Genomic DNA, 25,451 nt, shown 5'->3' with positions numbered 1-25,451 from the left:
TTATAAGAGCTAGTATGGCGAACTAAGAAATCATGCTTCCACTGTCATATCCTAGTCTGGCTACCTCTATACAATGATACATGCTTCACACCCATCATCACACAGAAAAGAGTGAAGACCACTGATAGATCTACTCATCCTTCAGACCGAGAAGCTCCAAACTCAGCTTCCAGAACTTCCTCTCTCCGTCCACATCATACGCCCAAGCAGCGTACCCCGGACCCCAGGTGCCACTACTCGGGTCATATGGCTCAGCAATCTGACAATTGTCCAAGTACTTCCCTCCCTGGCCCTCGAGCTCTTTGGCCACAGCCGCCAGCACAGTCGTAGCAGCGCCCTGTTCCGGACTCTTAAAGGTCTTCATCAGTGCTTCATCTTGACCCCATGCGGCCTGCTGCTCCTGCGAAATATGACGCTGGAGATCCGTATTGATGCCACCCGGATGCAAACTGAAAGCATGGAGGCCCTGAGCACCATACCGTCTTTCGATCTCATTAGCAGCCCAGATCCCAGCGGTCTTGCTCTGGCCATATGCCTTCCACGGCTCGTATTCACCCTCGAGACTGATGTTGTCGAGGTGGACGCTTGAAATTCTGTGAGCGGCGGAGGAAAGTATCACAACACGGGAGTTGAATTCGGGTGTTGATGAAGCCAAGAGGGTAGGTTTCAGAAGGATAAAGAGAAGGAAGTGCGCGAGGTGGTTGCTTCCGATTTGAGTCTCGAAGCCATCTGCTGTCCGGCCTTCCGGGCAGGCCATGACGCCGGCGTTTTCAATTAGAATGTTAAGCTTTTTGCTCTTGGAGTTGAAGTCTTCGGCGCAGGCGCGCACGGAGTCAAGCGAGTTCAGGTCTAAGTGGAGGAAATGAACTCGGGGACTGTTGGCCAGGTCACCAAGGTTGGCCTCTGCTTTTTTGACATCGCGGACGGTTAGGTAGAGGGTTGCGCCGGTGAGGTGGAGTGCGCGCGCGGTCTCGACACCTAGTCCCGAGGAGCAGCCCGTGATCAGGATGGTCTTGTCGGAGAGCTTGTCTTCGAGGTTTTGATCTTTGATGATTTGGATGGCGGTAGGACGGGCGTCACCGGGTCCTTGAGGGGATTTGTGGGCCGCGGCGTATTTGGAAGCCATTATTCTGGTGTTAGGGTGGGAGTGGATAATATGAGTGGATAGTTGATGCTGTCAAACTGTTGATGCTAGATAGGTGAGGGAGGACACCGCGCAGTATTAATATGCTTCCTTTCTCGGGGATATGGCAAGGGTTATACCTGATGACATCAATGAACCAGAGACTTTGTCTCTCCGAGTCCGACTAGGCCCCGAATGGGGCATGGAATGTGGACTGATTATAGTCAGCCATACTCAAAATGACATTCATATTGGGACCCCACTTGTTTGCATGGCGATGTTCTGCCCCCTTGTGCAATAGCACTAAAGCTAAAAGTGCTCACTGTATTATAGTGCTGACACCGGGGGATGCAGCAATGTCCGAAGTGGATCGGTTCACCCTCTTGCTGACTGGGTCCTCTCGAACTTTCCGGAGCCTTTGAAGCACCTAGTATGGACGTTCTGTCAAAGTAAAGGGAGTATTGCCAAATCAGCCAATCGTCGAGTGGGTCCAGGGGTCTGCTAATGTGGGTTATCGGGTTATCATGGGAAAATCGGACATAACGGTGTTAAGGCACGGATCAGACCGTGGTTCAATGTCAGCTCGCTAAATTATGCCTCACCAGTTCAACAACCATGGAAGCTGCCAAGTGCAACTTTAATTGCATGTCGCACCTCTGGAAATCTGGAATGATGTAACTTCAGGCAGTGTCAATCCCGGAAGTGTGCCACTAAGGGTTCATATCCACTTTGATAAATATCCTTTTGTGCGGGGTGTACGTAAGAGCTGTTTTTGATGCGGGCAACGCTGGCGGATAATTACCCGAGGCTGGCACGATCTATGACAAAAAAGTCTGAAAAGTTGGTACTTCGAAAATGTGGTTTTTCTGCATATCCACCAACAAAGTTATATACTATCCTGGATTGATCTCAGTAAATAAATATCGTCTAATAATACTTAGCTCAAATGCTAATATTCTCTTTTTTTTTCATAACTAGTTGCTTTCACAAACAAAAACCATGTACTTATAACGCCATCGTGACCCCACTGCTACACATATATCCAGGTCTGGAGGTGCTTCCGCTAAATTTTCCTTGTTTGCAGCAAGGGAGACATAGCTGCAGGAATCGAGAGATATCTGCCGGGGATGCTAGGTAGCGCCCTAGAGAACAGGAGCGACGTTCAAGGCGCGAAGCTCTTTGACTTGAACTTCCGATGCCAAGGGATATTATCAAATGTCTCGCGCGGAAGTCTGATAACAGCCAATCAACGATGGGGAAATGCCGGCTCTCAAGGCTTCCGAATGAGTCACATTTTCCAATCCGCCCTACAATATCCACATATAAGCAAGTGTTTGATAGAACCCATCTTGAGTGATCTGGTCTCAAAGAAGACCTTCACTGCGACTACCGAGCGTCCCATCGAAGTATTTCACATTCTCATCTAACGTAAACCACACCCAATTGGGACTGTATCACTCCAGGAAGCTTGTCAGGTGCAAGGTGCTTTTCCAAATGTCCTCAGAGTATGACGTTCTGGTCACTGGCTCAGCTGGTCATCTGGGTACAGCTTTAATGCTTTGCCTACCTTCGATGGGCTACAACCCTTTCGGCATCGACATTCTCTCCTCTCCGACGACGACAGCCGTGGGCTCTGTCTGCGATCGCACTTTCATTGCATCTATTTTCCGCAACAACCCCATTAAGCATGTCCTCCATACGGCAACATTGCATAAGCCGCACATGTGCAGCCATACTAAGGAGGAGTTCATCTCAACCAACATTGCGGGCACTCTGATCCTTCTTGAAGAATCCTCCAAGTTCAAGGATAGGATCGAGAGCTTCATCTTTTTCAGTACAACCAGCGCCTTTGGTAAGGCCTTAAACCCGAAGCCCGGCTTCCCTGCCGCTTGGATCGATGAGTCTGTCGTACCCGAGCCAAAGAATATCTATGGCGTGACGAAAGTTGCAGCCGAGGATATGTGCGCGCTGGTACAAAAGGAAAGCGGAATGCCTGTCCTAGTTCTTCGAACAAGTCGCTTTTTCCCAGAGGAAGACGATGATGAAGACCGTCGTACGGCGATGAGCGATGAAAATTTGAAGGTCCTGGAATTAGCCTACCGCAGATGCGACATTGAAGATATTGTCAGCGCGTCGGTTTGCTCAATGAGAAAGGCCAAGGATATCCGGTGGGGAAAGTATATTATAAGCGCTCCGCCCCCTTTCAGCAACGACGGAAGCACACTCGATGCTTTAGATCGGAATCCCGCTGGGGTGATTGCCAAAGCTTTTCCGGAAGTCGATGCTATTTTCAAGAAGAAAGGGTGGAAGCATCTTACGAGGATTGATCGAGTCTATGATTCCAGCAAGGCTGTGAAAGAGCTGGGGTGGATTCCGAGATATACATTTGAAAAAACGATGGAGAGGCTGGCGCGCGATGAGCAGTGGAGGAGTGACCTAACTGCTAGGGTGGGCAAGAAAGGTTATCACGCTGTGAGCACTGGGGTGTATACCAAGCGATGAGGAAAGTCAGAATACGAAATGTATGCGGTAATCTTGCTAGTGGCTCGTGATGAGTGGAGGATGTAAATGGTATATGCAGTAAGACTGTTTCATTGAGAGTAGTAGTTCCCAAGGAACGTCGCATAGAGAGCGAGCAAGTTTATTCACCATGCTTCGTAAGTAAAATAGCTGGAAGCTGAGTTACCCTGATCCTGTACAATCATCTTTTTCAAAAGAACAGCTTGAATCATCTCTCAAACACGCGGCATGACACGAGGCTTGCGAGATTAGTGGGGGATTACGGCAAAGGCGAAGATGGGGATTCATGCTTATCAGCGAAATTAGACACAAGGCGGCAACACGTCATGCGACGCCATTGTGTGCAAGATAATACCAACAGAAAACGTGGATAGCTCAGGACCAAACAGAGCTGCGACTATTAATATCTCCATTAGCCACCGGCGAACTCGGCGGACAGGAAGCGTGGCTGAGAGGAAGAACGTACTATTCGGCAAAAGGCTGATCAATGGATGGTACGGAATCCTTCGAAGGGGACAGTGCACAGATTGTCAGGAAGCAGGACAGGAGTAGGATATGTACATTCTCTCAGGAATGGACACAGAGTAAGCTGATTATATTTTAGGCAGTCAGCGCTAAGCTACGACCGGCAGTCAATTCTGCAGAAGTAAGCAGCGGTGCTAGATTAGGCGTCCCGCTTACCGAGACATTGGCTATAAGCTCTTGTTAAACAGACTCCGGACAAGCTTTATGAAAGCTTCTATTGTGATTATGATTGGGGCTGTCAGACTTTTAGACTGGCTAAGCGTGCTCAAACAACGACTTGGCTGACAGCCCAGAAAATACTCATTGGAGCTCTATATAAAGCTGCTTGGCATAATGACACTCCCTGTCCAAGAAAACAAAGCAGCAAATCTCGCAAGTGCATTATATATATATACACTATCACAATTACTGACCTAATCATATAATTTCTACATAATGCAAGCGTAAGAATGCTTCTCACTCGTGTGAACAAGTTCGTATGCTGAATGGCGATCGTGCAGACTCAAATCCCAAGCATCAACCCTGATACCCCTACTCAGCAATGAGGCTGAATTGACATATCATCTCCTAAAATCTAACCTTGGGGCTGGAGTCCTTCTATACCTATCGGCCGCTTGCATTCGGCTACTACCGCCACCAGACCTGTCAGCGTTCACCGTCTTCACCAAAATCTTCTGTATCTCAGTTAGCCACCAATACTGCTGGGACATAGTTAACCAGCTTACCTCTGTTGACGAAGACCGCATCAATAAGCCTGAAAGACCAATCCCAGCCGGCCGTCTGACCGTTACTGGAGCAAAATGGAGGTGGCTTATCAGCTGGACTGTCTCTCCTGCTATCTGCTACACCCTTCTTGGCGGCGGAGCCTTGATCATATTTATCTTGTCTGAGGCATTGATCTACATATGCTACGTATGTCCCAGACTTGATCACTGGACATCTCGCAACACTTTCCCAGCCCTTTGGACATTCCTTTCATTCCGCCTTTTGAACTGCGTTGTCTGCGAAACATACCCACAACTGTCGGCACAGCCAATCGTGGATGTGATTCTCTCGCTATGGGTTCTCGGAACTATTCACATTCAGGAATTCCATGATGTCGATGGCGATCGGAAAATGAGGCGCAAGACACTTCCTGTGATTTTTTCAGATGCATCCTCTATGAAGATGCTGAGGGGCATCACGGCTGGTTTGATTGCTGTTAATGGATTACTTGTGATCCTTTGGGGATGGATAAAGTGCCTTACGTCATTCGACTTGATGAGTGCTGGCCTGGTGCTTACGGGGATGTTCCATGTTCTTGGAGCGCTCGCTGTTGGTGTTCGTTGTGTTTATGGGAAGTCGGCAGATATGGATGAGAGGACGTATAAAGTCTACTATATATTGACTGCGTACTGGCTTGTGTACTTCTTGTCGTTGGTTAATATGTCAATTACGAAGAATGAGGTGGTGAGGAACAAATGATGAAGGAAGGGAAATGATTGATATAGATATGATATTCGCAGTGGTGCCCGCACTGATTTTCCCTTCATGATAAAGATCGAAAATATGGCTTTTTGGTACTATTTCGAAGGCCAATTATATGCGAAGCTTGCGCGGATGTTGAATGGGAGGGGGAGAGCGTGGGAGGGTACGTGAAATGCTACACTATACCTTGGATGAGGAATTTGAGCTGATTTAAAGCATTGATCGGGAAAACGTCCTTGACCGTTAATCATCGATAGACCTCCGATGTCACTCCACTGTATTGCGAAACCCAGCCTCCAAGTCTTGTGTTAAGGCTGAATGTACCTACTGGCCCAGCCCTACCCAATCACAACGTTAGTGGGGAGTGATAAGGAGGAAAAGAAAACCATTCTTTTACTTGAAGTATCACTCCATCTTCCCACCTCAGCTTGTATTGTAAGTTCTTGGTCTGTCCTGATCCCCGTCAGTCGCCTCAAGAATCATTGAAAAGTTGTTGTTTCACGTGGCTTCTACTTCCCCGCATTGCAGCTGTCTAGCGACGGATAGAACAAGCTGGCCTCTCTGAAAGAAACCGCAACTAAACTAACGGGATTACTGCCGGCCATGTAGCCGAGGATATAGAGTTGCGCTACTGCCCCCCGCATGCGGATCCCAACCTTTATCAGTGGCCACTACTACCGAGTGCACTGATATCCCATCCACGCGCTATCCAATCGTCGGTCTTTTCTGCTTATCGAACCCCTCCCCGTCGGGTTCGCGCTGATAACTCCTTCGACGTACTCCTCCCCGTCGCTTCTGTTCTCCCCTCCAAGATGCTTCGGTATCATGGCTGCTTCTGGTCGCGTCTGCGCCCGGTGCGCAGTGATTGTAACTCCTGACCTCTCATTCGAGGACTGATCACTATACTGACTTCGGATAGAAACAACGCTGTGACGGCGCCTCGCCCTGCTCTCGTTGCGCACGTATGCTTTACGCTTCTACTTCTCTGGGTGGTAATATATGCTGACCAACTAGGTCTGGGCCACATCTGTGAGCCTCAACAGCCCGGAAGACCTGCATCTGAGGTCCCTTCGCTAGCTTATCGCAGACCTAGGGCTTCCCGATCGCGCGGTGGATGTACCTCCTGCAAGGCGCGGTAAAGGACACCTATGAGACCCCCAATACTACTGCATTGCACCGTCTGACAGCTAATAGAAAGAAGAAGTGTGATGAGAGCCGACCTCGATGTAGTGACTGTCGTCGCTTAAACTTACCATGCCACTGGAATAATCCAAGGGAGCGATCTCCATCGCCAGCCCTCGCCTCTCCGCAGCCGTCGCCTACGTCTCCCTCTTCCGAACCTGCTCATGGAACTATCCTATTTTCCGTTTCGGATCTAGTCCCAGAGCCCGATCCGATATCCCCTTCCGAGAACATATTATCATCCGTTAGTGATGATCCGCTATCTCCATTCTCGCCTCTTTGGCTCGATGTGGAGATGATCCTCGGACCCATTCAGTCCCCAGATGGCGCTTTCAACCCCTATCTCCACAATGACGACGACCGTAGCCTATTCAATCACTATGTACATATCGTTTCACGAGCTCTATCACGTTCCACGACTACTGAATCCAACAACCCATTTCTAGCGACTCTGCTTCCCATGGCCGCCGCATCGGAGACGCTAACCAGCGTCATACTGGGCCTTAGTGGCTGCCACTGGCGGCGCATCTATCCTCAAATATGGGACCGTGCCCTGGCGCGCCAGGGACGAGGTACGTAATTCAACAAGCGACATAGCTTGACTAAACCCTGCTAACCCCAACAGCCTTGGCACAGGTGAGCAACCTACTCCGTCGGCCGAACCAAAGTCGCCAATCTTTCCTCGAGGCCTGCGCCACAATTCTCCTCCTCTGCCTCACAGAGCTATTCGAGGGCACCTCTCGTGTCTGGAAATGGCATCTCAAAGCCGCAGGAAATCTTCTCAGTACTGCGGCAGGTACCACACATCGCCACCGCCTCGCATCAACCCCTGAAGGGACCTTTTGTCTCCAACTCTTCCACTACCTTGACGCCATGTCCACCATATCGAGATGTAAACCCCCGTTGTTACGTGCAGGTGAGCGACTTACGGACCTTACCTCATCAACTTCCTGCTCTTCTCTCCCAGTACCCCTCGGCGACAATTCTATCTCCGGGATCCCTCCACCCCTACTAGAATATCTCGGCCGGGTCAACCTCCTCGCCGCCCACCGCAGCCGACGTGTCGACGACCTCTCCGAAATCGGGTTCCGAACAGCCGCTGCGCACGTGCGCGCACAACTTGATACCTGGCGCCTTGAGTACGAGGCAACCAGCACTGCTCTGACGAACAGTGATGTGGACAGAGCAACAACAGCTTTCGAATGGGCCGTCCGATTACGACTACATCAGATCGTGGACGGATATGATCCGCACCATGCGGACGTCGAGAATGCCCTCTCTCGTATTGTGACGGCCGTGTTGGCGATCCCTTATGGTAGTCCCGTGGAAGGTACTCTGTTGTTTCCGTTGGTGATTGCTGGCGCCAGCTGTAGGGATAATATGGAGCGCAGGATGGTTGTTAAGGAACGGTTGATGGTGATGGAGAATACGTTGGGGTTTGGGCATATTTCGCATGCGAGACGGTTGCTAGAGACGGTTTGGGCTGATGAAGGAGGGGATGGGAATTGGGCGAGAATTAGGTATAGTATGTTTCCGGGGGTGGTGTTTGTTTAGTAGCTGTCTAGTAGGTAGGGCTTCTGTGACGTACCGTTTGCGTGTATATAGCTGTTGAAATTCGCATTACTAAATATTGGTGTGATTCCACTCTGTGGCTGATCGGATCTAGTTGCTTTGTTCGCATCTTTAGAATTTACTTCTACAGGAAAAATCTGTGTTGCCGTGATGTAGTCTTCTAAGGCTTGACGACTAGTAGTTATGGAAACAATGGCAAAGGTCCGATTTCTGCCATAACTATCCATTAACAGACACGAAAGTAACGGTTCATCATCAGCATGAACATCAAGCATTAAGCCTCTCAGCCCAATCCCATGAAAATCACATCATTCATAATTAAATCATCCAACCCAAGCCAACTCCATTATTGAACCAACCTAATACAAGAGCGGCACATTATCCTGCTCTCTGCGGCCAGTCATCGACTCCGTCCGCTTATGGCTTGTAAACCACTTTTCGATCACAAATGGCCATGTGAACTCATCAGTTAATGCTGCTGTCTCCACTCAAAGTAGATTACACCAATCGATGGGGTTTAAGTTCAAATTGCATGTTGAAATTATCTATGTTTTACTAAGTCATTGCTAAAGGATACAAGGTGTTGAGTAGTAGAATTATCATCAAGTAGTGGCATGGCGTACATTCTGACGGGGTCGATCTCAATAATTCTTCGGGTGTACCTGTGTGCGTACACAGGTTTATATGGGTCTACAGGTACCTGTGGGGATTGACGGTCATTTAGATCCTATACCTTGGCAGCACTGAGAACAGCATTATGTTGCTAATAATTTCCTTACAAGAAATCACTTATATACAAAAAATCTCCCAAACACCATATCTACTATCTACTGGGCTTTCAATTCTTCCAGATGTTTTCGCATATTGTACCCACATACCTCTTCGATGGTCAACTTCCCCGGCCGATCCGTGGACGAGCTCCATCCAATGCGCTCGCTGAGGTCCTCGCGTGCACGAAAACTGGCCTCTTGTATCTTCGTGGCTCGTGGCTTCCGTAGCCGCTCGTATAGCTGTAGGCCCTCTGCGACACTGTACTCTTCCCGGAACGTGCGGTGGAAGATCAATCCCAGCGCGCCGGCGTCCTCGAAGGCCATACACGAACCCTGCGACTGATCGGGCATCATCGGATGGGCGGCATCACCTAGCAGGCATACTTTGCCTTTGGCCCAGTAGGGGTATGGTTGGTGACGGTACACTGTCGGTTATTAGCAGAGAGACTCAAACACAGGAGAGGGGTCCCTACAGCGCCACATCTTAATGTCCTCAGCGTTCATCATCAACAATTTCATGCGTTCATCCAGTCCCGGAAAGGTATCGACCAGCTGCTCCGGAGTCGCCGAGATATTCCAGCCATCGTCACGCAAATTGTTGTACTCCGCCGGATAGAAGCAGTAGCAGCTCACGACATCCCCGTTACTGCAGGGTGACATGACAATTTTGTTGATCCCAAATCCACCCCAGTATTCTATTGCCTCATTGTCGATGTAGTCGTCTAGCCCGAGGCTGCGGAGCTTCTCGGCGCTAATGATGCAGCGGTAGCAGCATGAAGTTGACATGGTGAACTCGGGAGTGATTCCCATATCAAGGCGGCTTTGAGACTGCATTATGTTGTTAGTTCATCTCTTCTCATATCTCATGGCAATCGATAAAGACGATAGGAATACTAACGCGAATGCCATCCGCGGCGATGATGAGGTCTGCTGACGCCGTCTCACCATTGTCGAACACTATGCGACCGGCCTCTGCATCTAGCGACACGGCCTTGTGATTCACTTTCAATGTGCAGGGAGTGCCTTCGCCCGGCTCTTCAAAAGCAGACTTAAGTAATTGTTGGTGGATGTCAATGCGATGGAAGTTGTTGTATTCCTGAGGAAAGTCGTCCACGTCAATGACAGATTCTGAAGTGACAATTGAATCCCAGACTGACCGTCCCAAATTTGGCCTTATAGTCCCCAAGACCATATTCGCTCTGTATTGCCCCAGACTCCCATTCATGCATAATGAGCTTCTTCAAAACCACCGGTTTGGCAGCCTTAACGTCGACACCCCATTGCTCCAGAAACCGGGATCCATTGGAAGCTGCGCTCAAGGAAGCACCCACTTCGCCAGCAAAATCATATCGCTCGTAGACGGTGATTCGATGACCTTGGCGACGTAAAGCCACGGCTGCACTCAGGCCGCCTAGACCGGCGCCGATGACGGCAATATCGAGGGGAGCGTCGGTGCGCGAGGGCATTCTGTACGGCTTGACGAGTTGACAATCAATGCAGTTAGGCTTTCTCTGCGTCTCGTCATAATGTTCGAAGTTATGTTTATATACTCATCCGGCCCTTTCTTCTGGTCTATGCTGTTCGGACACACTTCCGATCCACTTATCGTGCATCCGACGGGGCTCGTATCTATGCGACGGGTGCAGCAGTAGCGCAGCTTATCGCACCGATCGCCCCAGCCAGTGATAGCGGATATTGTAATCCTCACTATGTACAGGAACAACCTCTTTAAGACAGCCCATCATGCCATTCCGACGCTTCTCGACGGTCTTCTGCTGGAACATGCCACCCCTGCTGCACATACACCATGACTGATACCAAAGAGGAAAAGCTGGCCGCTATCGACTATGGCCTTGGCGATCTGCACGACGATTCGGCGCTGTTGCGTCGGATCGATTGGCGCATATTGCCTATTATGTTTTTGACGTACTTTTTGCAGTTTCTTGATAAGGTGGCTTTGAATGTATGTCCTGATACTCACCTAATGATTTGCATGAATGAGGCTGATGCTGATGGCGACAGTACGCAAATGTGATGGGCATGCAAGACGATCTCGGTATGAAGGGTAATGACTTCTCCTGGCTGGCTACAGGATTCTTCATCGCTTATGCTGTGGCTGAGATCCCTCAGGGTATGCTTTCATTCATTCCTCCGCCAGGCTCATATCACTGATCATAGGTAGGGTTCTTACTCCAACGATATCCCATCACTAAGGTCCTCGGAATCAACATCCTCTGCTGGGGAGTACTCCTCTGCTGCTCTGCCGCAGCCCAGAATTTTGCAGGAATGATGTCGCTACGAGTGCTTCTTGGCACATTAGAAGCTGTGATTGGTGCGATCAATCTACCTATCTACAACATCCCATCGCTAATATTTCACAATACAGCCCCCGCTTTAACAATGTACACAAGCATGTGGTACACGCGCGCCGAATCCACCCCTCGCTATGGCCTCTGGTACTGCGGACTCGGCACCGGGCAGATCATCGGCGGATTGATATCCTTCGCAGCACAGCATGCCCCAGCAACGTTATCATTTCACGGATGGCGGATCATGTTCGTAGTAGTCGGGGCAGTAAATGTGCTCGTGGCACTGCTCGTACTTTTTATTCTGCCCGCCACGCCATCTGAAGCACGCTTCCTGAGCATATCCGAGAAGAGTCGCGTGGAGGAGCGCCTCCGACAAGACCAAGCCGGCGTGGGCGAGAAAATCTTCCGTGCGATATCGCTCCTCGAAGCATTTGCAGATTTGCAGACTGCGCTTTTGGTGCTTCTGACTATTTTAATCACCATTCCCAGTGGGGTTATCACGACGTTCTCATCTATTCTGATTAAGGACTTTGGATATGACTCAAAGGAGAGTGCGTTGCTTAATATGCCCTCTGGGGTGGTTAGTATTGTTTCTACAATGGCGTCCACAATGGCCATTGCGCGAGGATACTCGCGTTGGCTGGCGATTAATGTTCTCCTGGTCCCTACGTTGCTTGGGGCATGTTTGATGTCTTTTTTGCCGTCGTCCAATCAAGGTGGTTGTTTGGCGGGAATATACCTCGTGAACACGGTAGGTTGTTCCATTTTTGTAAAAGCGATGGGTGTTTGCTGACTGGAATAGACTGTTGCCCCGCTAGCTTTGATATTCGCGTGGACCGGTGCAAATTACAAGGGATACACCATGAAGGTAGGACGATCATATTTACATTAACCTTGCGGCAGCAGCTAATACGAACTTGTTTCGTAGGTAGCAGGAAGTACACTCGTCTCGGCCGGATTCAGCATCGCCAACATCATCGGGCCGCAAACCTTTCAATCTCGCGATGCTCCAGGGTATGTACTTCACCTGAACTGCCTTTATCATTTTTCTTACTCATCTTAACAGTTACATCCCCGCTAAGATCACGATCGTCGCCGTCAATGCCGGCGCAATCATCATCTCCACCACGCTGCGGGTGGTCTACGGCCGTCGGAACGCGCGCGCTAACCGATTAGGCCAAGCAGCGGGGAGTCGCATGGAGGAACGGCTGCGAAGTGAGGAAGATGATGAGGGGGTAGTTGACTTTCGATATGTGTACTAGTTTGAAACTGCCGAGACTAATCTATGCGACGGCTCCACTGGAGTGGAAATTACGACATGCTTTACTGTGTATATAAACCATCGTAATCCTTATTCACAACACTCAAAGCTATCTAAGATCCTCCACACTGATAGTTACGCTGCTAGTACCACCAACAACATGCTAACCCTTATAACCGGCGCCAACGGCTTCATAGCAACGCACTGCATCGCCACGCTCCTCCGCGCCGGCCACTCCATCCGAGGCACCGTGCGCAGCGCCGAAAAAGCCACGGCGACGCTTTCCGCCCTCCACGCCGCAGGCATACCCCACCTCGACACCTCCCTGGAACTGGTGGTCGTTCCCGACCCCACAGACCTAGCGCAGTTTCTCCCCGCAGCGGCAGGCTGCGACGCTATCCTGCACCTGGCGTCGGCATTTACCTATGATGCGAAGCCGGGGCAGTTCGAGGAGCGGTTGCTTCGCCCGGCGATACAGGGAACGAGGGTTGCGTGTGAAGCTGCAGATCAGTGTGAGAGTGTGAGGAAGTTGGTGATTATGTCGTCTTTTGCGGCGGTTTATGATGCAGCGCTAGGGTTGCAGCCTGGGAAGGTGTATACGGAGGAGGATTGGAGTCCGTTGGGGTTTGAGGAGGGGAGTAATACTGATAATGTGGTGAGTATCTATTTGTCTTGTTTCGACGGTGATGTGTTGGTGTTGGTTGCTGACAAGGGGGTGGTGAATGTAGGCTGTGGCGTACCGCGCGTCCAAGGTTCTAGCGGAACGTACCGCCTGGGCATACGTCAAGGGAAACAATGTGGATTTTCAGCTAGTCACACTATGCCCTGGAATGGTATTTGGGAAGATGATCCATCCGATTACATCGTTGGAACATTTGAACGCTAGTAATAGGATTGTGTGGGAGGTAGCGAAGGGCGGGAGTGACATCCCACCGACAAAGGCACCGGGTAAGTAGCTACCTAAGCGACGGAGTACACAACGCAGCTAACAGAAGAATTACTAGTCTGGGTGGATGTGCAAGATTTAGCAGAGACATGTCTGCGCGTGTTGATGGTTGATTTACCCTCCCATCAGCGGTTTCTGGTCACGGAGGGCCCGTACGATACGCAGGAGATTGCGGATGTGGTAAGAGGGGATATTCCTGCTGCTTCGGGGCGGGTTGCGGTGGGTAGACCTGGAATGAGGATAAGGGATACGCATTATTCGTGCGATTCGGGCAAGGTAAAGAGGGTGCTGGGGGTGCAGTTCCGGGGGTTGAGGGAATCAATTGTTCCTTTAGTAGAGCAGTTGTATGCTATGGAGGAGGGTGAGAGAAGAGATGCTCCGTCTGCCGCGGCACTCTAGATAATTCTAGTATGCTTTTGTGGTGCTCCTGCCTGCTATATAATCGCTTTCCAGTTGTCTCATCATTTAGAGTATCTTCTCCTGATCAATACAAAATCAATCCCGAGTTCTGTAGTAAATATTGAAACTAACATCATATGAAGACGGTTAAGGGATGCCAATATAGATCACTTGTGACGTAGGCTATCGAGAAATTGTTGCTTCTGTTGCGTTTATGCTTGGAAAGATAATAAAAAAGTTTGGAGACTACTTCTTGCGTGTCTATAGAGAATCAGAGTGGAGGGCTGATGTGTTGTAGTACAAATAGATAACATTGAGAGACTATCTATCTATTATTCGTGCAACGCCACCTTAATATGTCCTGCAATCAAATCTATAAACTGTCGTGCCTGCCAGAGATCTACCTTCTATCAGCACAAACACCAAACAAATTGAAGGGGAAAAAATATACCTTTATCCATATGCATGAACGGATGAGGGACACCCTCAAACCGTCTCACTGTGACCTCACACCCTCCCTCGACCAACTTCCGCGCATACGCCTCGCCCTCATCACGCAGCGGATCACACCCCGCCGTGTAGATAACGGTCCGCGGCAGCCGCGTGAAGTCTGGCGCCTTCAGCGCATTGGCATACCACTTCACCTCAGCCATCTGCTTCTGGCGCACATTCTCGTCCTCGCTGAGACTGCGCCACTTGAGCTGATCGAACCATTTTAAGCGCGCCCAGTTCAGGGTTGGGGCGTGCTCCATCTCCTGCATGGACGGGAACGGCGAGTCGTGGGCTGTAGTGTACACCGAGATGTCGTCGATTACGGGAGTACCTACCGCTACAAGACGGAGAGGAAGTTGATGGTCCCGTGCCAGGTGCGCAAGGATAAGTGCGATGTTGCCTCCCGCGGAAACGCCGCCCAGGGAAATGCGTGTGGTGTCGAGGCTTGGAAACTGCGCGCGGCCGGCAGGAGAGGCTAAGTGTTGGAGTGCAGCGAATGAATCCTGGATGCCGATGGGGAAGGCGTGTTCGGGAACAAGTCGGTAGGCGACGTCGACAACAGCTACTTTGGCCTTGACGGCGATGTGCTTGCAGATGTGAGATTCAGTATCCAAGTCCCCGAGGCCCCAGCCTAGCATCTAGATTAGCTTCAGGCCAATTAACAATGGGTAGGTGGGCGACGTACCGCCACCATGAAAGTCAACGTGGACGGGCCATGGTCCCGGGCTGTCGGGCTCATATACTCGGCAGGGAATTAAATCCCCGTTGTGGCCTGGGATAGTGGCGTCGTACACGCGAGCGGGCTCCGGCGCGGGACCGGTACCATAGGAGTAGAGAACGGAATATTTGGAGCGAAGGACGGTGAGATCGATTGGCCCGCTTGGGGTGTTGGCTACATGTTTGTTATAGAGTTCGATGAAGGTAGGGTCGAGATGCGGCAGCACAGACGGATGAATAGGGTTGAGAGCTTCGTGCGACATGGTGATAATTGTGTTCTCGTACGCTTGTCGGTCTTTCGCTGGATTGGTTCGGCGAGGCTTATCTTATATAAACAGATACGAGGCGCCGTCGCATCCTCGCCTCGGCAATTGATTCGCATCTCCAGCCATCCCCGCATTTGCAGCTTATCTATGCGACGGTCCGACGACGCTAGGATAAGCCACTGATAGCCGATGGATTGACGGATAACCACTTGACCACAAGCATATATCACGAGCGAGATAATCCTGATATTACAGATTATTTCAAGCGAGGATTGCCGGGTAAGCCCATCAACTATCCCATAATCACCATGGAACCCGTTCTCATTGTAGGAGCCGGCATTGTCGGATTGACTCTTGGTCAGGCTCTTCAGAAGGTAATTAATGCGCTTTTCGCGATGTAATCAGCAGACCGAATGCTAAATAGACACGTCTAGGCCAACATCCCCTTCCGCATTTACGAGCGTGATGCGTCGCCAGATGCTCGCGGCCAAGGATGGGCCATCACTTTGCATTGGGCCCTAGAGTACATTCAGAAGATGTTGCCCGAGGACACATTACAGGCTATTCAAGCGGTGCAGGTTGACCCACAAGTGGCCAAGAATGACAATGGGAATTTCCTTTTCATTGACCTCGCGACTGGCGAGCCCAAATGGAAAATTCCCCCGAGTACCCGCTGGCGGGTCAACCGGGAGAAGATGCGCCAAGCTTTGCTTCAGGGAATCGAACAACATGTTAGGTGGAATGCTCAGGTAGTCGATGTGAAGGTGACCAGTGCCTCAACTGCCCCATGTTTGGTTCTGGCAGATGGCACCCGCGTGTCAGGGAAATTCGTTATCGGCGTCGAAGGAAGTCGATCTCTGGTGAGACGAGTCCTGCGACCAGATGCATACAGCAACTCTGTCCTTCCCATCCGCTTTACTGGTGTAGCCGTGGACCTGTCCCCGCAAGAGATAAAACCCCTGCGGTCAATGGATCCCCTGCTATTTCAGGGCTGTCACCCTAGCACGGGCGTGTTCTTCTGGTTTTCAATGCTTGAGACTCCCGAGAGGAATGGTACTCAGGGAACTCCAGACGAGCATTACCGGGCCCAGATATGCATGTCATGGCCAGTAAAAAGCGAGGCAGACGAGGTGGCCGGCACCGACGCGGAACGGTTGGACAACATGAAGCGACGCTCAGTCGGATTCGTGCCTTTTTTGTGGTCGGTTGTAGAAGGTATCCCCAAAGGAACACCGGTCGTGGAAATTAAACTGGCAGATTGGGAATGTTTGGATTGGGACAACCGTGACGGTCGAGTCACTCTGGCAGGGGATGCAGCCCACGCCATGACGATGTGTGAGTTCTGTCGTGACCTTCTTAGGATATCAATCTGACTCGAGCAGATCGTGGAGAAGCCGCGAACCATGGATTGTTAGACGCATATAACCTCTTCCAGGCCTTGAGACAAGTGTACTCTGGTGAGTTAGGGGCCAAAGAAGCGTTGGATGAGTATGAGATGGAAATGCGATCGCGCACTAGACGCGCTGTCCGGCTCAGTCGACAGGCCTGCCGCGATGCCCACGCTTGGGAACAGCTGAATGAACACTCGGCCATCTTAACCAAACGGGCTGTCACGGGCGAAGCCGAGCGCTTAGAGTAAACTGGATGAGATTGATGATTGTATTATTTCCATCATAAAGTTGATTAGCTCAAATGTGATGAAAGGCCTTGATCAATGCCTATAAATGTACCGCCCTACAGCGACACCTTTTTGCTAGACCATCTTCGACCCAGAGATACCTACTTCCAATGGAGTCAATTGGCGTCATAACATCAACTACCACCTGGGGTATTAACCCCTTCCCTGGTCCAGTGCAGGGTTTTATGAGGTAGCTAGGTTGGAGCAGACCGTCTGCAATATTTCAGCTCGGCCTCATACATAGCAGCTCTGTGCTATATATTCCACGTTCTGTTGGCCGTTGACTAGTCCTTAACAAGGTGTTTTGCTTTCACGTCTATTAGCAGCAGCTTTATGTGTAGGTTGTCCTTTGGGGGCACTGGCGATCAGGATGACCGTGATAGCCGTGAATGGAGCATGCAACAGTCCACCCACAAACGGACAAGAAGAGCATTGATCCAATCCTTCCACGCTGATAGAAAGAATATTATGTTATCCTTTCTTTTATTTCGCATTGATATCAGCCCAATGCCAGCACTCCGACGGGCCATAACTGCATATTTTATACCCAACTATATTACCCAGAGCTGGAGTTATGGCGCTTACCAAAGGGCTGGTTACGTTCAGGTATAGAATTGAAGTCTTCTATAGCTAAAACAATAATGGGTTTGTATGTTTCGTTATTATATTGGAGGCGTTCAGAATCAGCAATCGGTACATTCCCATCAACATCAACATCTAATTACTATAACTACGTTGGCAACCAAATAGGTTTGCTGACATTCTAATCAATCACATCAGTAGCTGGACATACACAACTGACGATGTTGAACCAAGCTGTTCAGTACTTATGCTACTGGAAATCTTGAAGCGCCTCAACGAGAACCTGTTTGCTAGGCTAACATCCCCCAGTAGCACTTGACCCAACACACACATCTCCAGTGCAATTGAACCCAACGGTCCCATCCACATTCCCACACAGATACTCTTCTGCATGGGTCGTATTCCCCGCTATTCGCAAACTTACATTCTCGATAGTGATATCTTCACACGGGGCAACAGCACTACACTGAAAGCTCGCAACATCTGAGGAGTCTGTCGTTCCAGAGATATCGGTGAAGACAAGATCGCGAATCTGAAATTTGGAATTGGTGCAGTTCCCTGAAGCACCAGAGAACGTCGTACACTGAGAGATTGTAAATGGAGCACCTTTGAGGTTGTTGGTCTTCAAGTTGGTTGCGACGATGTCGGATGCATCTGCCATGGTAGGATGGTTAAAATCAACAAAGGACTTGGATAAATTTACGCGGACGTACATCCCAAACCCCCGCCGCCTCCATTAGGCGGGTATCCGACCTGGTCACCCGTCCAGGTCTTGAAGTACACGGCATGAGTTGTCTTCTCATATGTGATGTTTGAGATTTTAAGGCGTTCAACAGTCTCAAAAGCACCATTATATTGGCCAATACTCCCGATGGCAATGCCTAGGCCGCTAGTGAAGGTGCAGTTTGCGATCGTGATATCTGTAGAATTGGCTTTCGTGCTGATACTATCATCACCGTTGACGACTTCCCAGTTCGTTAATGTGATGTTTTTGCTGTAGATAGTATTTGCACCGTCGGTGTTCTCTATTTAAATAGGGTCAGAGGCGTGACTTGCATCCCGATTCAACATGCGGAACGGTACTAACGTGCTGAACCGCCGTCATCATACAGATTGTTCACGTAGATGGAATCGAACCACGAGTTCGAGGTGTGAATGATAGACATTGTCCTGTATTGTTAGCTACATGCATTCATTTAGCAAGATGGCGCAATATGAATAACGATACCTACCACATCTGGCTCTGCACGAATCGCAACCCCTTGAAGACTGCGCCCATTGCTCCCGAGACCGTCAGCTGGTTCGGTCGCCGTGGGTAATTCGACGTCGATCCAACATATCTATACCAGGTTTGGCCACTTCCATTGAATGTTCCGTATCCATGTCCTTCAAAGACAATGTCTTTGCCACCCAAGATCCAGGCAGTGGATTGATTCTGGTAGCCGACGGGGAGGGAGTGGTTAAGCCAGTAGGAGATGTTGGTGCTCCACTGTCATTGTCAGAAACAAACAAGAAACTAATATTACATACATAGGTAATTTATTTACCAAGAGTGTACCCTGTAGATCAATCTCCACATCATCGAGCCATGTCGTGTTCATAACGGAGTTGATATGGTAAGTGTTATTTGAGAATATCACCCGACCACCGGAACCACAGGTAGTCAACGCGTCGACAATTGCAGGCACATCATCAATTTCTGAGGATCCGCCTGGTTTGACTTCGCATATGGTTCTTGCATGACCATTCCTCGCTTGGTCGGATAGCGAGATGGAAGGGACAATGAGAGAGGTAAAGAGGAGGATTTTCAACGCTATAGGTGCCATGGCTTGATTACTCGGTGAGAATGCTGTCTTCAGGATAAACCACAAATGTAACTGAATCACAAGCACGTAAATATACTGGGCTGCAGGGCTGGACCATGACATGCAACCCCTCAGTTCCCGGGGTAGGTTTACCCCGACGTGCACGAAGCCCAGCTGTGATAGGTGCAAATCATCGCGAGCATTTCTCCACGATCTGCAGTTCCCAGGGGTACGAGCCTATCATCGTATTCGCATATATATTATGTTTGCATCCTGCAGAGAATGTAAGTGTCCGCTTTAGCTAATATTTGCCCCCGCCAGGCTCTTCAAATATGCGACCACGCGTACTACTATAGTGTAGTTCCACCTCGAGTCGAGACCCTAAGTCGAAAGCCACTCTCGGCTCGGCATATCACCCATCATGGGATCTGTACACTATACATATATTGTATGCCTGGATCATTCCATACGGACCATTGTAGTGATGATGATGATGCAATCTTCACCTATCAATCGCCATCGCCCACCATCCAGCCAGCGGCTAAATCATTAAGACCTCTCCACTTTCTGCCCCAAACGAGCCAATCTCGTTGCTTTCTCCAACGCTAACGTGCGTTTCCACGAGACTGGCAAATAGAGATAATGGCATATAAAATTGACCCTCAGCCCCGCCTTTTATCTTTGTCCTCTATATTCTCTCACTTTTTTCTCGGCTTCTCTAAGTGGACATATGCGCCGCAGGGAACGCCGAAGCAGCAGCGATGTCAACCATGTCGAACGAGAAACTCCCGACATACTTTATCGGCCACGGTGGGAGCCTCATGTCTTGAATTTGTACAGCAAGTTTACTAAACATTAGCAGGAGGAGTGAGCATCCTCTTCAAACCCGGCTACGGGCCCGTCCAACAAGACCTCCGCGAGATCGGCAAGGAAATCAAGGCCCTGAAACCGGAAGCAATTGTCATCACCTGCGGCCATTTTCAAGGCGAAGGTGATGCTATTGAAGGTAAACGATTTAACATGTAGGACCCACTCCTGGAACTCTCTAAAACATTATGCCACAGTGAACCTAAAGGAACCCACCAAAGTGTGGCATGACTTGGGCCCTTCCTGGCACACGACATTCCCCCACGTCTTCGAGTATCAGTACGCACACAAATCGTCTAGAGCCTTAGGAGAGAAGGTATTGCAGCATCTTCTTGATCAGGGGATTAAAGCGAGGGGAGTGGAGCGTGATCTTGATCATGGAATGTCAGTTCTTCCCCTGCGCTTTTGAGAAGCCGAGACAATCTCGATCTACCTAGACAAGTGGCCTAATCGAAACCAGATGGGTGCCTTTCAAACTCATGTTTCCAGAAGGAGAAGACGAACTGGATATTCCCATCCTGCAGATTTCCACCTACGCAGGAAATGATCTGAATGCACACGTTCGGCTGGGTGAAGCACTTTCGTCACTGTATGTTTTCACATTCAACTCATGCATTCAGCTTTGAAATTTCCGTATGCTGAAAGAAAAGCTAATCGATCGTCAGACCCGGGCGCATTCTCCTCATTGGATCAGGCATGATCGTCCACAACCTCCGAGCTACGCGTGAAGGAACAACAGACACAACAGTAGCTAGATCAATAGAAGATGCGGCTCTGAAGGCCTTGTCTGCCCCGACCCCCAGCGAAAGAGACGCACAGTTTCTAGCCTTCCAAGAACGTGAGGATTGGATTGACGCTCATCCGACCGAGGAACATGTCCTGCCATTATACATGACACTGGGTGTCGGGCGCAATTGGTCGGAATATAAGGTCTGGAATCAGGATCGGTATATTGTAGGACAGTCGTATCTATCGTTTCGTCTTGGAAAGCTGCCTTTGACAGGTGATCGCTTGAATGGGCATCTTTAATGGTTAATGCTCTAAATAATGCCCTCGGACGGCAGGTGATCTTGAATAATGACTGCAGCAAGATAATAGAGTCCCCTTATTCGTAGGGCCCTAGATATTTGTAGTTCTACGGCAAATTTGTTGGAAGAATATAGCAATGCAAAGTCTTTAACGGTTGGGTACAAAAAACAATTGATAGGCTAGGTATAACCATGCTTTTCCCTGAGGCCTCAATACTGACTTAATCTTCTAGGCCTAAGGTGACTTATCCTATGTGGGTTTGGCCGCTTTGATGCAGTCGCTCAGGGTGTTGCTCACTTGGTACCCTTCTCACCGGTAAAGGCCCAGTGAGCGTTCGAACTGAGCCAGAGCGTTTGAAATAGGGTGGACACAGACAGACCACGCTCATATCACAGCTTTAACCATAGCAATAATGCCTTCAATCTTTTGTTAGGACCAAGGGTAGCCTCAACTCGTTCCAACGTACCCATCATTGCATCGAACAGCTGCAATGCAGTTTCTCGAGCATGTGCAAGACTACCTACCTTTCTCATCTCAGCGACAATATAGCTCTTCATATCTAGCGACAGCTCATGGCCATTCTCTCGATGGAACAACAGCCCCCGGAGCATATCCGCCTCGGGACTCTTTTGCAAAGCATAGATAAGAGGGAAGGACAATTTGCCCTCAGAGAGATCCTCGCAGTAACCTTTTGTTCCGGTATACTATGCCATGTCAGAACTGTCTTTCACTCAATGTATCCTACTAGGTACATACCTCATCTGACGTCAGATTCAAGTAGTCATCTCGGATTTGGTAGTATCTTCCCATCAGCGTTATGAGTTGCATAAGATCAGGGCACGGCTCCGCCTTCGACTCAATCTCCAGAAGGCGTAATGTCATCCTGAAGAGCCCCCCAGTTTTGTTATCGACCATAGTAAGATATTCGCCCGTTGTCGGACACGTCTTCTGAAATTTCCAGTGAAGATCAAGAGCTTGCCCAAGGGCAAGCGTCTCTAGTTCTTCTGCAAACGTTTAGAAAGGGTTTGAAGTAGGCTTTGTTGGTTACTGACCGAGAAAGGCTGCTTTGCATGCGTCCTGTTGTAGCTGGTCTAGGTCACGAGTCGCTTTCGCGTATAAATAGGTTGCGCTATTGACAGTCTGAGCTTTACCAAACACTACATGTGCGGCTGGCTTCCCACGACGGAGCATTGAGTCATCCTCAATGTCGTCGATCCTGGCTGGCATGAGCTTATACAATGGCCGATCAGCGAGGGTAATACTGACATGAGGGTCGAGTGGAAAATCATATTTGTGATGTGCTCTATGACAGAGGCCGAATCATCCGGCAAGTGGAGCCAAGACCGCAGGCATTCGATGAATTTTGAAATCGTCTGCTTCCCGGGCGTTGATCTAGTGTATTCGTACGGAGCCATACATAGCTTCTGCTGTCAGTAGTGTGTCAGAACTAGATCCAAAGAAGTTCTTACCTGCTCCGCCGATGCCTTCTTAAATGGCGCTAAAATGTCCCCCTGACCTCCGGCTGAAGAATTCGTACCGTCTTTTCTGAGAGTCTCTGAAGATTGCTTAAATGAAGCTGGTGGAGGATAGCCATGGAGTCTGTAGTTTCTCTTGTTGCGACATACAAGCTGCGCTCGGTCTTCTGCAGTCGTCTTCAGCTTGAGTCCATGGTATCTCGGTGACATAGCCTGGGCATAACATGTCCCTCCAACACTGGTGACCCAGAGGGCCATGTATGCACGCAGGTCAGCTGACTTAAAGGCCGGAGAAGCTTTCCAATCATCGTAATTTGTAAGAAATTGTCGCTCGAGCGACAGAATTTCTCTTCTCAGAATGCTGTTTGCTTCTTCCTCCGTGTAGTCATAGTTGGCCATCAGGACAGCCATTGCATTGGGTATGACATCAAGACTTCCACTTGTGGCATGCTCCTCGAAGTCTTTATAAAAACTTTGATAATCGTTGGCTAGCCCGGTAATCAAGCTACCAAGCTTGATGAGTGATGCCACCGAGGCCTGTTCATTCTCACTGATATGTAGGTCGTGACAGATAGGAATGACCAGTTTAGCGAACCTTTACCCTATGTCAACGCTATGCTACAACCCCACGCAACCCTAGACACTTACATTCCAGCATTACTTTTACTTATCTGTTCTTTGTATGCATCAAATGTTATTTGGTTCAGAGAGGGCATCGGCTGAGATCGCAGTATCGCCAGGAATTCTTTCAGAACAGTATTCTGCTCATCATCTCGGCACCCAAGCTGCGGAAGTATTCCTGTAAGTGCGCTATAGTAAATATTATTGATTTTATAATCGCATGCAATTGAGGTGCCCGTCTTGACCCTAGACATGATTGCCAAGGCAAGGTCATCCACAATTGCTTGGTGCTGGCGCAGGTCAATAATAAAAGCAGTGGCATAAACCCGGATTGAGGCAGGATAGGTGGGGAAGACACATAACACACCTCATCAGTCCTAAGTGTGGCCATTTCTTCTGTACTCTCTCCATTAAGCTATTGCACTCACTGTTCAAATACAGGAACGGAAGAAGCGTGACATACCGTTCCACAACGTGGCAATGGTAACAAATTGAAGCATAAAACCCCTCTTGCTTGGTGGACATTCCGGGTATACATGTGGAAAACTAGAGAAGTCTTTTTCGTCCAAAAGGGATACAGAGAGCTCCTTACCAACAGCTCGGCTCCAGTCATCCTTTGCCCTGTCGATGACGCTGCTGTCAAGAGGGGGAGAAATTAGGCGACAAGGAATAATATGAAAATAGCCATCCGGTAGCTCGCTAGCCTCAACAGGCCGCGAGTGGCGGAAGGGATAATCGTCAACCGACATTGCGAGTCGTGGCTGGGATTCTTGTGGATTCTCAGAATAGAAGAGAAAAGTTGCGAAGGTGAACAAGAATGGTAGGGCTTAAATGCCGTTGCCTGTATTTAATTAAGCTAATGTGCAGGTAAACAAGCGATGACGTGTCTGAGCGTCTCGCCTTCCCCACCGATGCTGTTCGGCCACCTTATTTATAGATGGCCTATCTTTTTATTTATTCCTTAGTTATTATTATTTTATTTCTACCAAATTCCTTTTTCTTTTCTTTTTTCTTTTTTATCTTTTTCTTTTTCTTTTCTTTTCTTTTCTTTTTTTTTTTTTTTTTTTTTTTTTTTTTTTTTTTTTGGTTCTTTCTCTTTTCGTAGAGCACAAAACCAAACCCATCTAGACCAGCATACCTGCAGACTCGACAAACCCGATCTGAGTAGACCACGGGATAGATGATATGATATGCATCAGACATACTTTCATGCCTAAGACTTTATTGTTGAATTCCTCATCGAGATATACTGCCATCTGAACGGTTTGTCTTAACAAAAATACTGCCTATCACTAATGTGTCTTGGCAGCTCACAATTGGTGGAAATGTCTACACAGGTAGACTACACCCATTGAGGATAGACAATATTGCATATCGAGGAAATTATATTGGTAGAATTCTTAACGGGAAAGATTTGCAAATCAACCCGGAGAAATAGAACCGCATGACTAACACAATGCTTCAGTCGTGTCATGTGAGTAATTGATTTTGTGTAACTGGATGTACAATCCCTGCTACGCCACTGTCACTCAAGATCAGAAGCCGTGGGGCTACACTCCCAGGCTCGTTCAGGTACTCCGGGTTGTCCCTGTTGGCTACTCCGTACTAAGCGTTCTCCTCATCAGTGGACAGAGAATAGCTGCGGATATCTCCGTCTTCAGGGCCGCTTGGACCCGATGGGACCCAATAACGCTAAGCCTGAGTCGGTCAAGCCGGCAATGCAACTCGCCCGGGTTGGCAGTCAGATCAATCACCTCTCTCGTTCAGGTCAAGCTGCATCTGCGTCTGCATCACTAGCCGCTATCATCGACGGATATTTTAGGCGTAGCACACGTTATTGGGCTC

At 49.2% G+C, this 25,451-nt stretch overlaps 14 protein-coding genes across 14 annotated transcripts; 8 read left to right on the top strand and 6 right to left on the bottom strand.

The window, feature by feature from the left end:
• Window positions 1-130: 130 nt before the first annotated feature.
• Window positions 131-1,126, bottom strand: An03g02180 (uncharacterized protein; the record flags this gene model as incomplete). The annotated part of the gene is made up of 1 exon (XM_001390080.1): window positions 131-1,126. The coding sequence occupies one exon, from the start codon at window positions 1,124-1,126 to the stop codon at window positions 131-133; it is 996 nt and encodes a 331-aa protein (XP_001390117.1).
• A 121-nt stretch (window positions 1,127-1,247) lies between these two features.
• An03g02170 (hypothetical protein) lies at window positions 1,248-2,550 on the top strand (the record flags this gene model as incomplete). Its single annotated transcript, XM_059746954.1, has 5 exons — window positions 1,248-1,332; window positions 1,457-1,488; window positions 1,579-1,693; window positions 1,808-1,878; window positions 2,212-2,550. The coding sequence occupies 5 exons, from the start codon at window positions 1,248-1,250 to the stop codon at window positions 2,548-2,550; spliced, it is 642 nt and encodes a 213-aa protein (XP_059600258.1).
• A 67-nt stretch (window positions 2,551-2,617) lies between these two features.
• On the top strand, window positions 2,618-3,625 carry An03g02160 (uncharacterized protein; the record flags this gene model as incomplete). The annotated part of the gene is made up of 1 exon (XM_001390078.1): window positions 2,618-3,625. The coding sequence occupies one exon, from the start codon at window positions 2,618-2,620 to the stop codon at window positions 3,623-3,625; it is 1,008 nt and encodes a 335-aa protein (XP_001390115.1).
• Window positions 3,626-4,603: 978 nt separating this feature from the next.
• An03g02150 (uncharacterized protein) lies at window positions 4,604-5,632 on the top strand (the record flags this gene model as incomplete). The annotated part of the gene is made up of 2 exons (XM_059746953.1): window positions 4,604-4,611; window positions 4,669-5,632. 2 exons carry the CDS (start codon window positions 4,604-4,606, stop codon window positions 5,630-5,632), a joined length of 972 nt encoding a protein of 323 aa, XP_059600257.1.
• An 815-nt stretch (window positions 5,633-6,447) lies between these two features.
• Window positions 6,448-8,545, top strand: An03g02140 (uncharacterized protein; the record flags this gene model as incomplete). Its single annotated transcript, XM_059746951.1, has 6 exons — window positions 6,448-6,489; window positions 6,555-6,597; window positions 6,650-6,770; window positions 6,830-7,389; window positions 7,443-8,342; window positions 8,484-8,545. 6 exons carry the CDS (start codon window positions 6,448-6,450, stop codon window positions 8,543-8,545), a joined length of 1,728 nt encoding a protein of 575 aa, XP_059600256.1.
• Window positions 8,546-8,930: 385 nt separating this feature from the next.
• An03g02130 (uncharacterized protein) lies at window positions 8,931-10,625 on the bottom strand (the record flags this gene model as incomplete). Its single annotated transcript, XM_001390075.3, has 5 exons — window positions 8,931-9,116; window positions 9,268-9,584; window positions 9,633-9,987; window positions 10,058-10,255; window positions 10,317-10,625. 5 exons carry the CDS (start codon window positions 10,623-10,625, stop codon window positions 8,931-8,933), a joined length of 1,365 nt encoding a protein of 454 aa, XP_001390112.3.
• Window positions 10,626-10,966: 341 nt separating this feature from the next.
• On the top strand, window positions 10,967-12,730 carry An03g02120 (uncharacterized protein; the record flags this gene model as incomplete). The annotated part of the gene is made up of 7 exons (XM_001390074.1): window positions 10,967-11,122; window positions 11,182-11,290; window positions 11,342-11,491; window positions 11,546-12,219; window positions 12,271-12,336; window positions 12,397-12,482; window positions 12,535-12,730. 7 exons carry the CDS (start codon window positions 10,967-10,969, stop codon window positions 12,728-12,730), a joined length of 1,437 nt encoding a protein of 478 aa, XP_001390111.1.
• A 159-nt stretch (window positions 12,731-12,889) lies between these two features.
• On the top strand, window positions 12,890-14,074 carry An03g02110 (uncharacterized protein; the record flags this gene model as incomplete). Its single annotated transcript, XM_001390073.1, has 3 exons — window positions 12,890-13,384; window positions 13,458-13,677; window positions 13,734-14,074. The coding sequence occupies 3 exons, from the start codon at window positions 12,890-12,892 to the stop codon at window positions 14,072-14,074; spliced, it is 1,056 nt and encodes a 351-aa protein (XP_001390110.1).
• Window positions 14,075-14,484: 410 nt separating this feature from the next.
• An03g02100 (uncharacterized protein) lies at window positions 14,485-15,546 on the bottom strand (the record flags this gene model as incomplete). Its single annotated transcript, XM_001390072.3, has 2 exons — window positions 14,485-15,197; window positions 15,252-15,546. 2 exons carry the CDS (start codon window positions 15,544-15,546, stop codon window positions 14,485-14,487), a joined length of 1,008 nt encoding a protein of 335 aa, XP_001390109.3.
• A 311-nt stretch (window positions 15,547-15,857) lies between these two features.
• On the top strand, window positions 15,858-17,188 carry An03g02090 (uncharacterized protein; the record flags this gene model as incomplete). Its single annotated transcript, XM_001390071.1, has 3 exons — window positions 15,858-15,923; window positions 15,984-16,884; window positions 16,932-17,188. 3 exons carry the CDS (start codon window positions 15,858-15,860, stop codon window positions 17,186-17,188), a joined length of 1,224 nt encoding a protein of 407 aa, XP_001390108.1.
• A 916-nt stretch (window positions 17,189-18,104) lies between these two features.
• An03g02080 (uncharacterized protein) lies at window positions 18,105-19,737 on the bottom strand (the record flags this gene model as incomplete). Its single annotated transcript, XM_001390070.3, has 5 exons — window positions 18,105-18,463; window positions 18,523-18,834; window positions 18,897-18,979; window positions 19,042-19,298; window positions 19,357-19,737. 5 exons carry the CDS (start codon window positions 19,735-19,737, stop codon window positions 18,105-18,107), a joined length of 1,392 nt encoding a protein of 463 aa, XP_001390107.3.
• Window positions 19,738-20,384: 647 nt separating this feature from the next.
• Window positions 20,385-21,510, top strand: An03g02070 (uncharacterized protein; the record flags this gene model as incomplete). The annotated part of the gene is made up of 5 exons (XM_059746950.1): window positions 20,385-20,424; window positions 20,477-20,620; window positions 20,679-20,797; window positions 20,919-21,070; window positions 21,147-21,510. The coding sequence occupies 5 exons, from the start codon at window positions 20,385-20,387 to the stop codon at window positions 21,508-21,510; spliced, it is 819 nt and encodes a 272-aa protein (XP_059600255.1).
• A 389-nt stretch (window positions 21,511-21,899) lies between these two features.
• An03g02060 (uncharacterized protein) lies at window positions 21,900-23,396 on the bottom strand (the record flags this gene model as incomplete). The annotated part of the gene is made up of 5 exons (XM_059746949.1): window positions 21,900-22,214; window positions 22,267-22,514; window positions 22,563-22,726; window positions 22,777-22,937; window positions 22,980-23,396. 5 exons carry the CDS (start codon window positions 23,394-23,396, stop codon window positions 21,900-21,902), a joined length of 1,305 nt encoding a protein of 434 aa, XP_059600254.1.
• Window positions 23,397-23,629: 233 nt separating this feature from the next.
• On the bottom strand, window positions 23,630-24,862 carry An03g02050 (uncharacterized protein; the record flags this gene model as incomplete). Its single annotated transcript, XM_059746948.1, has 3 exons — window positions 23,630-23,973; window positions 24,070-24,375; window positions 24,745-24,862. 3 exons carry the CDS (start codon window positions 24,860-24,862, stop codon window positions 23,630-23,632), a joined length of 768 nt encoding a protein of 255 aa, XP_059600253.1.
• Between the last annotated feature and the right edge of the window lie 589 nt (window positions 24,863-25,451).

This window comes from Aspergillus niger, assembly GCF_000002855.4.
Source record: "Aspergillus niger supercontig An03".
NCBI lineage: Eukaryota > Fungi > Ascomycota > Eurotiomycetes > Eurotiales > Aspergillaceae > Aspergillus > Aspergillus niger.
This window is presented reverse-complemented; position numbering and strand designations above follow the sequence as displayed.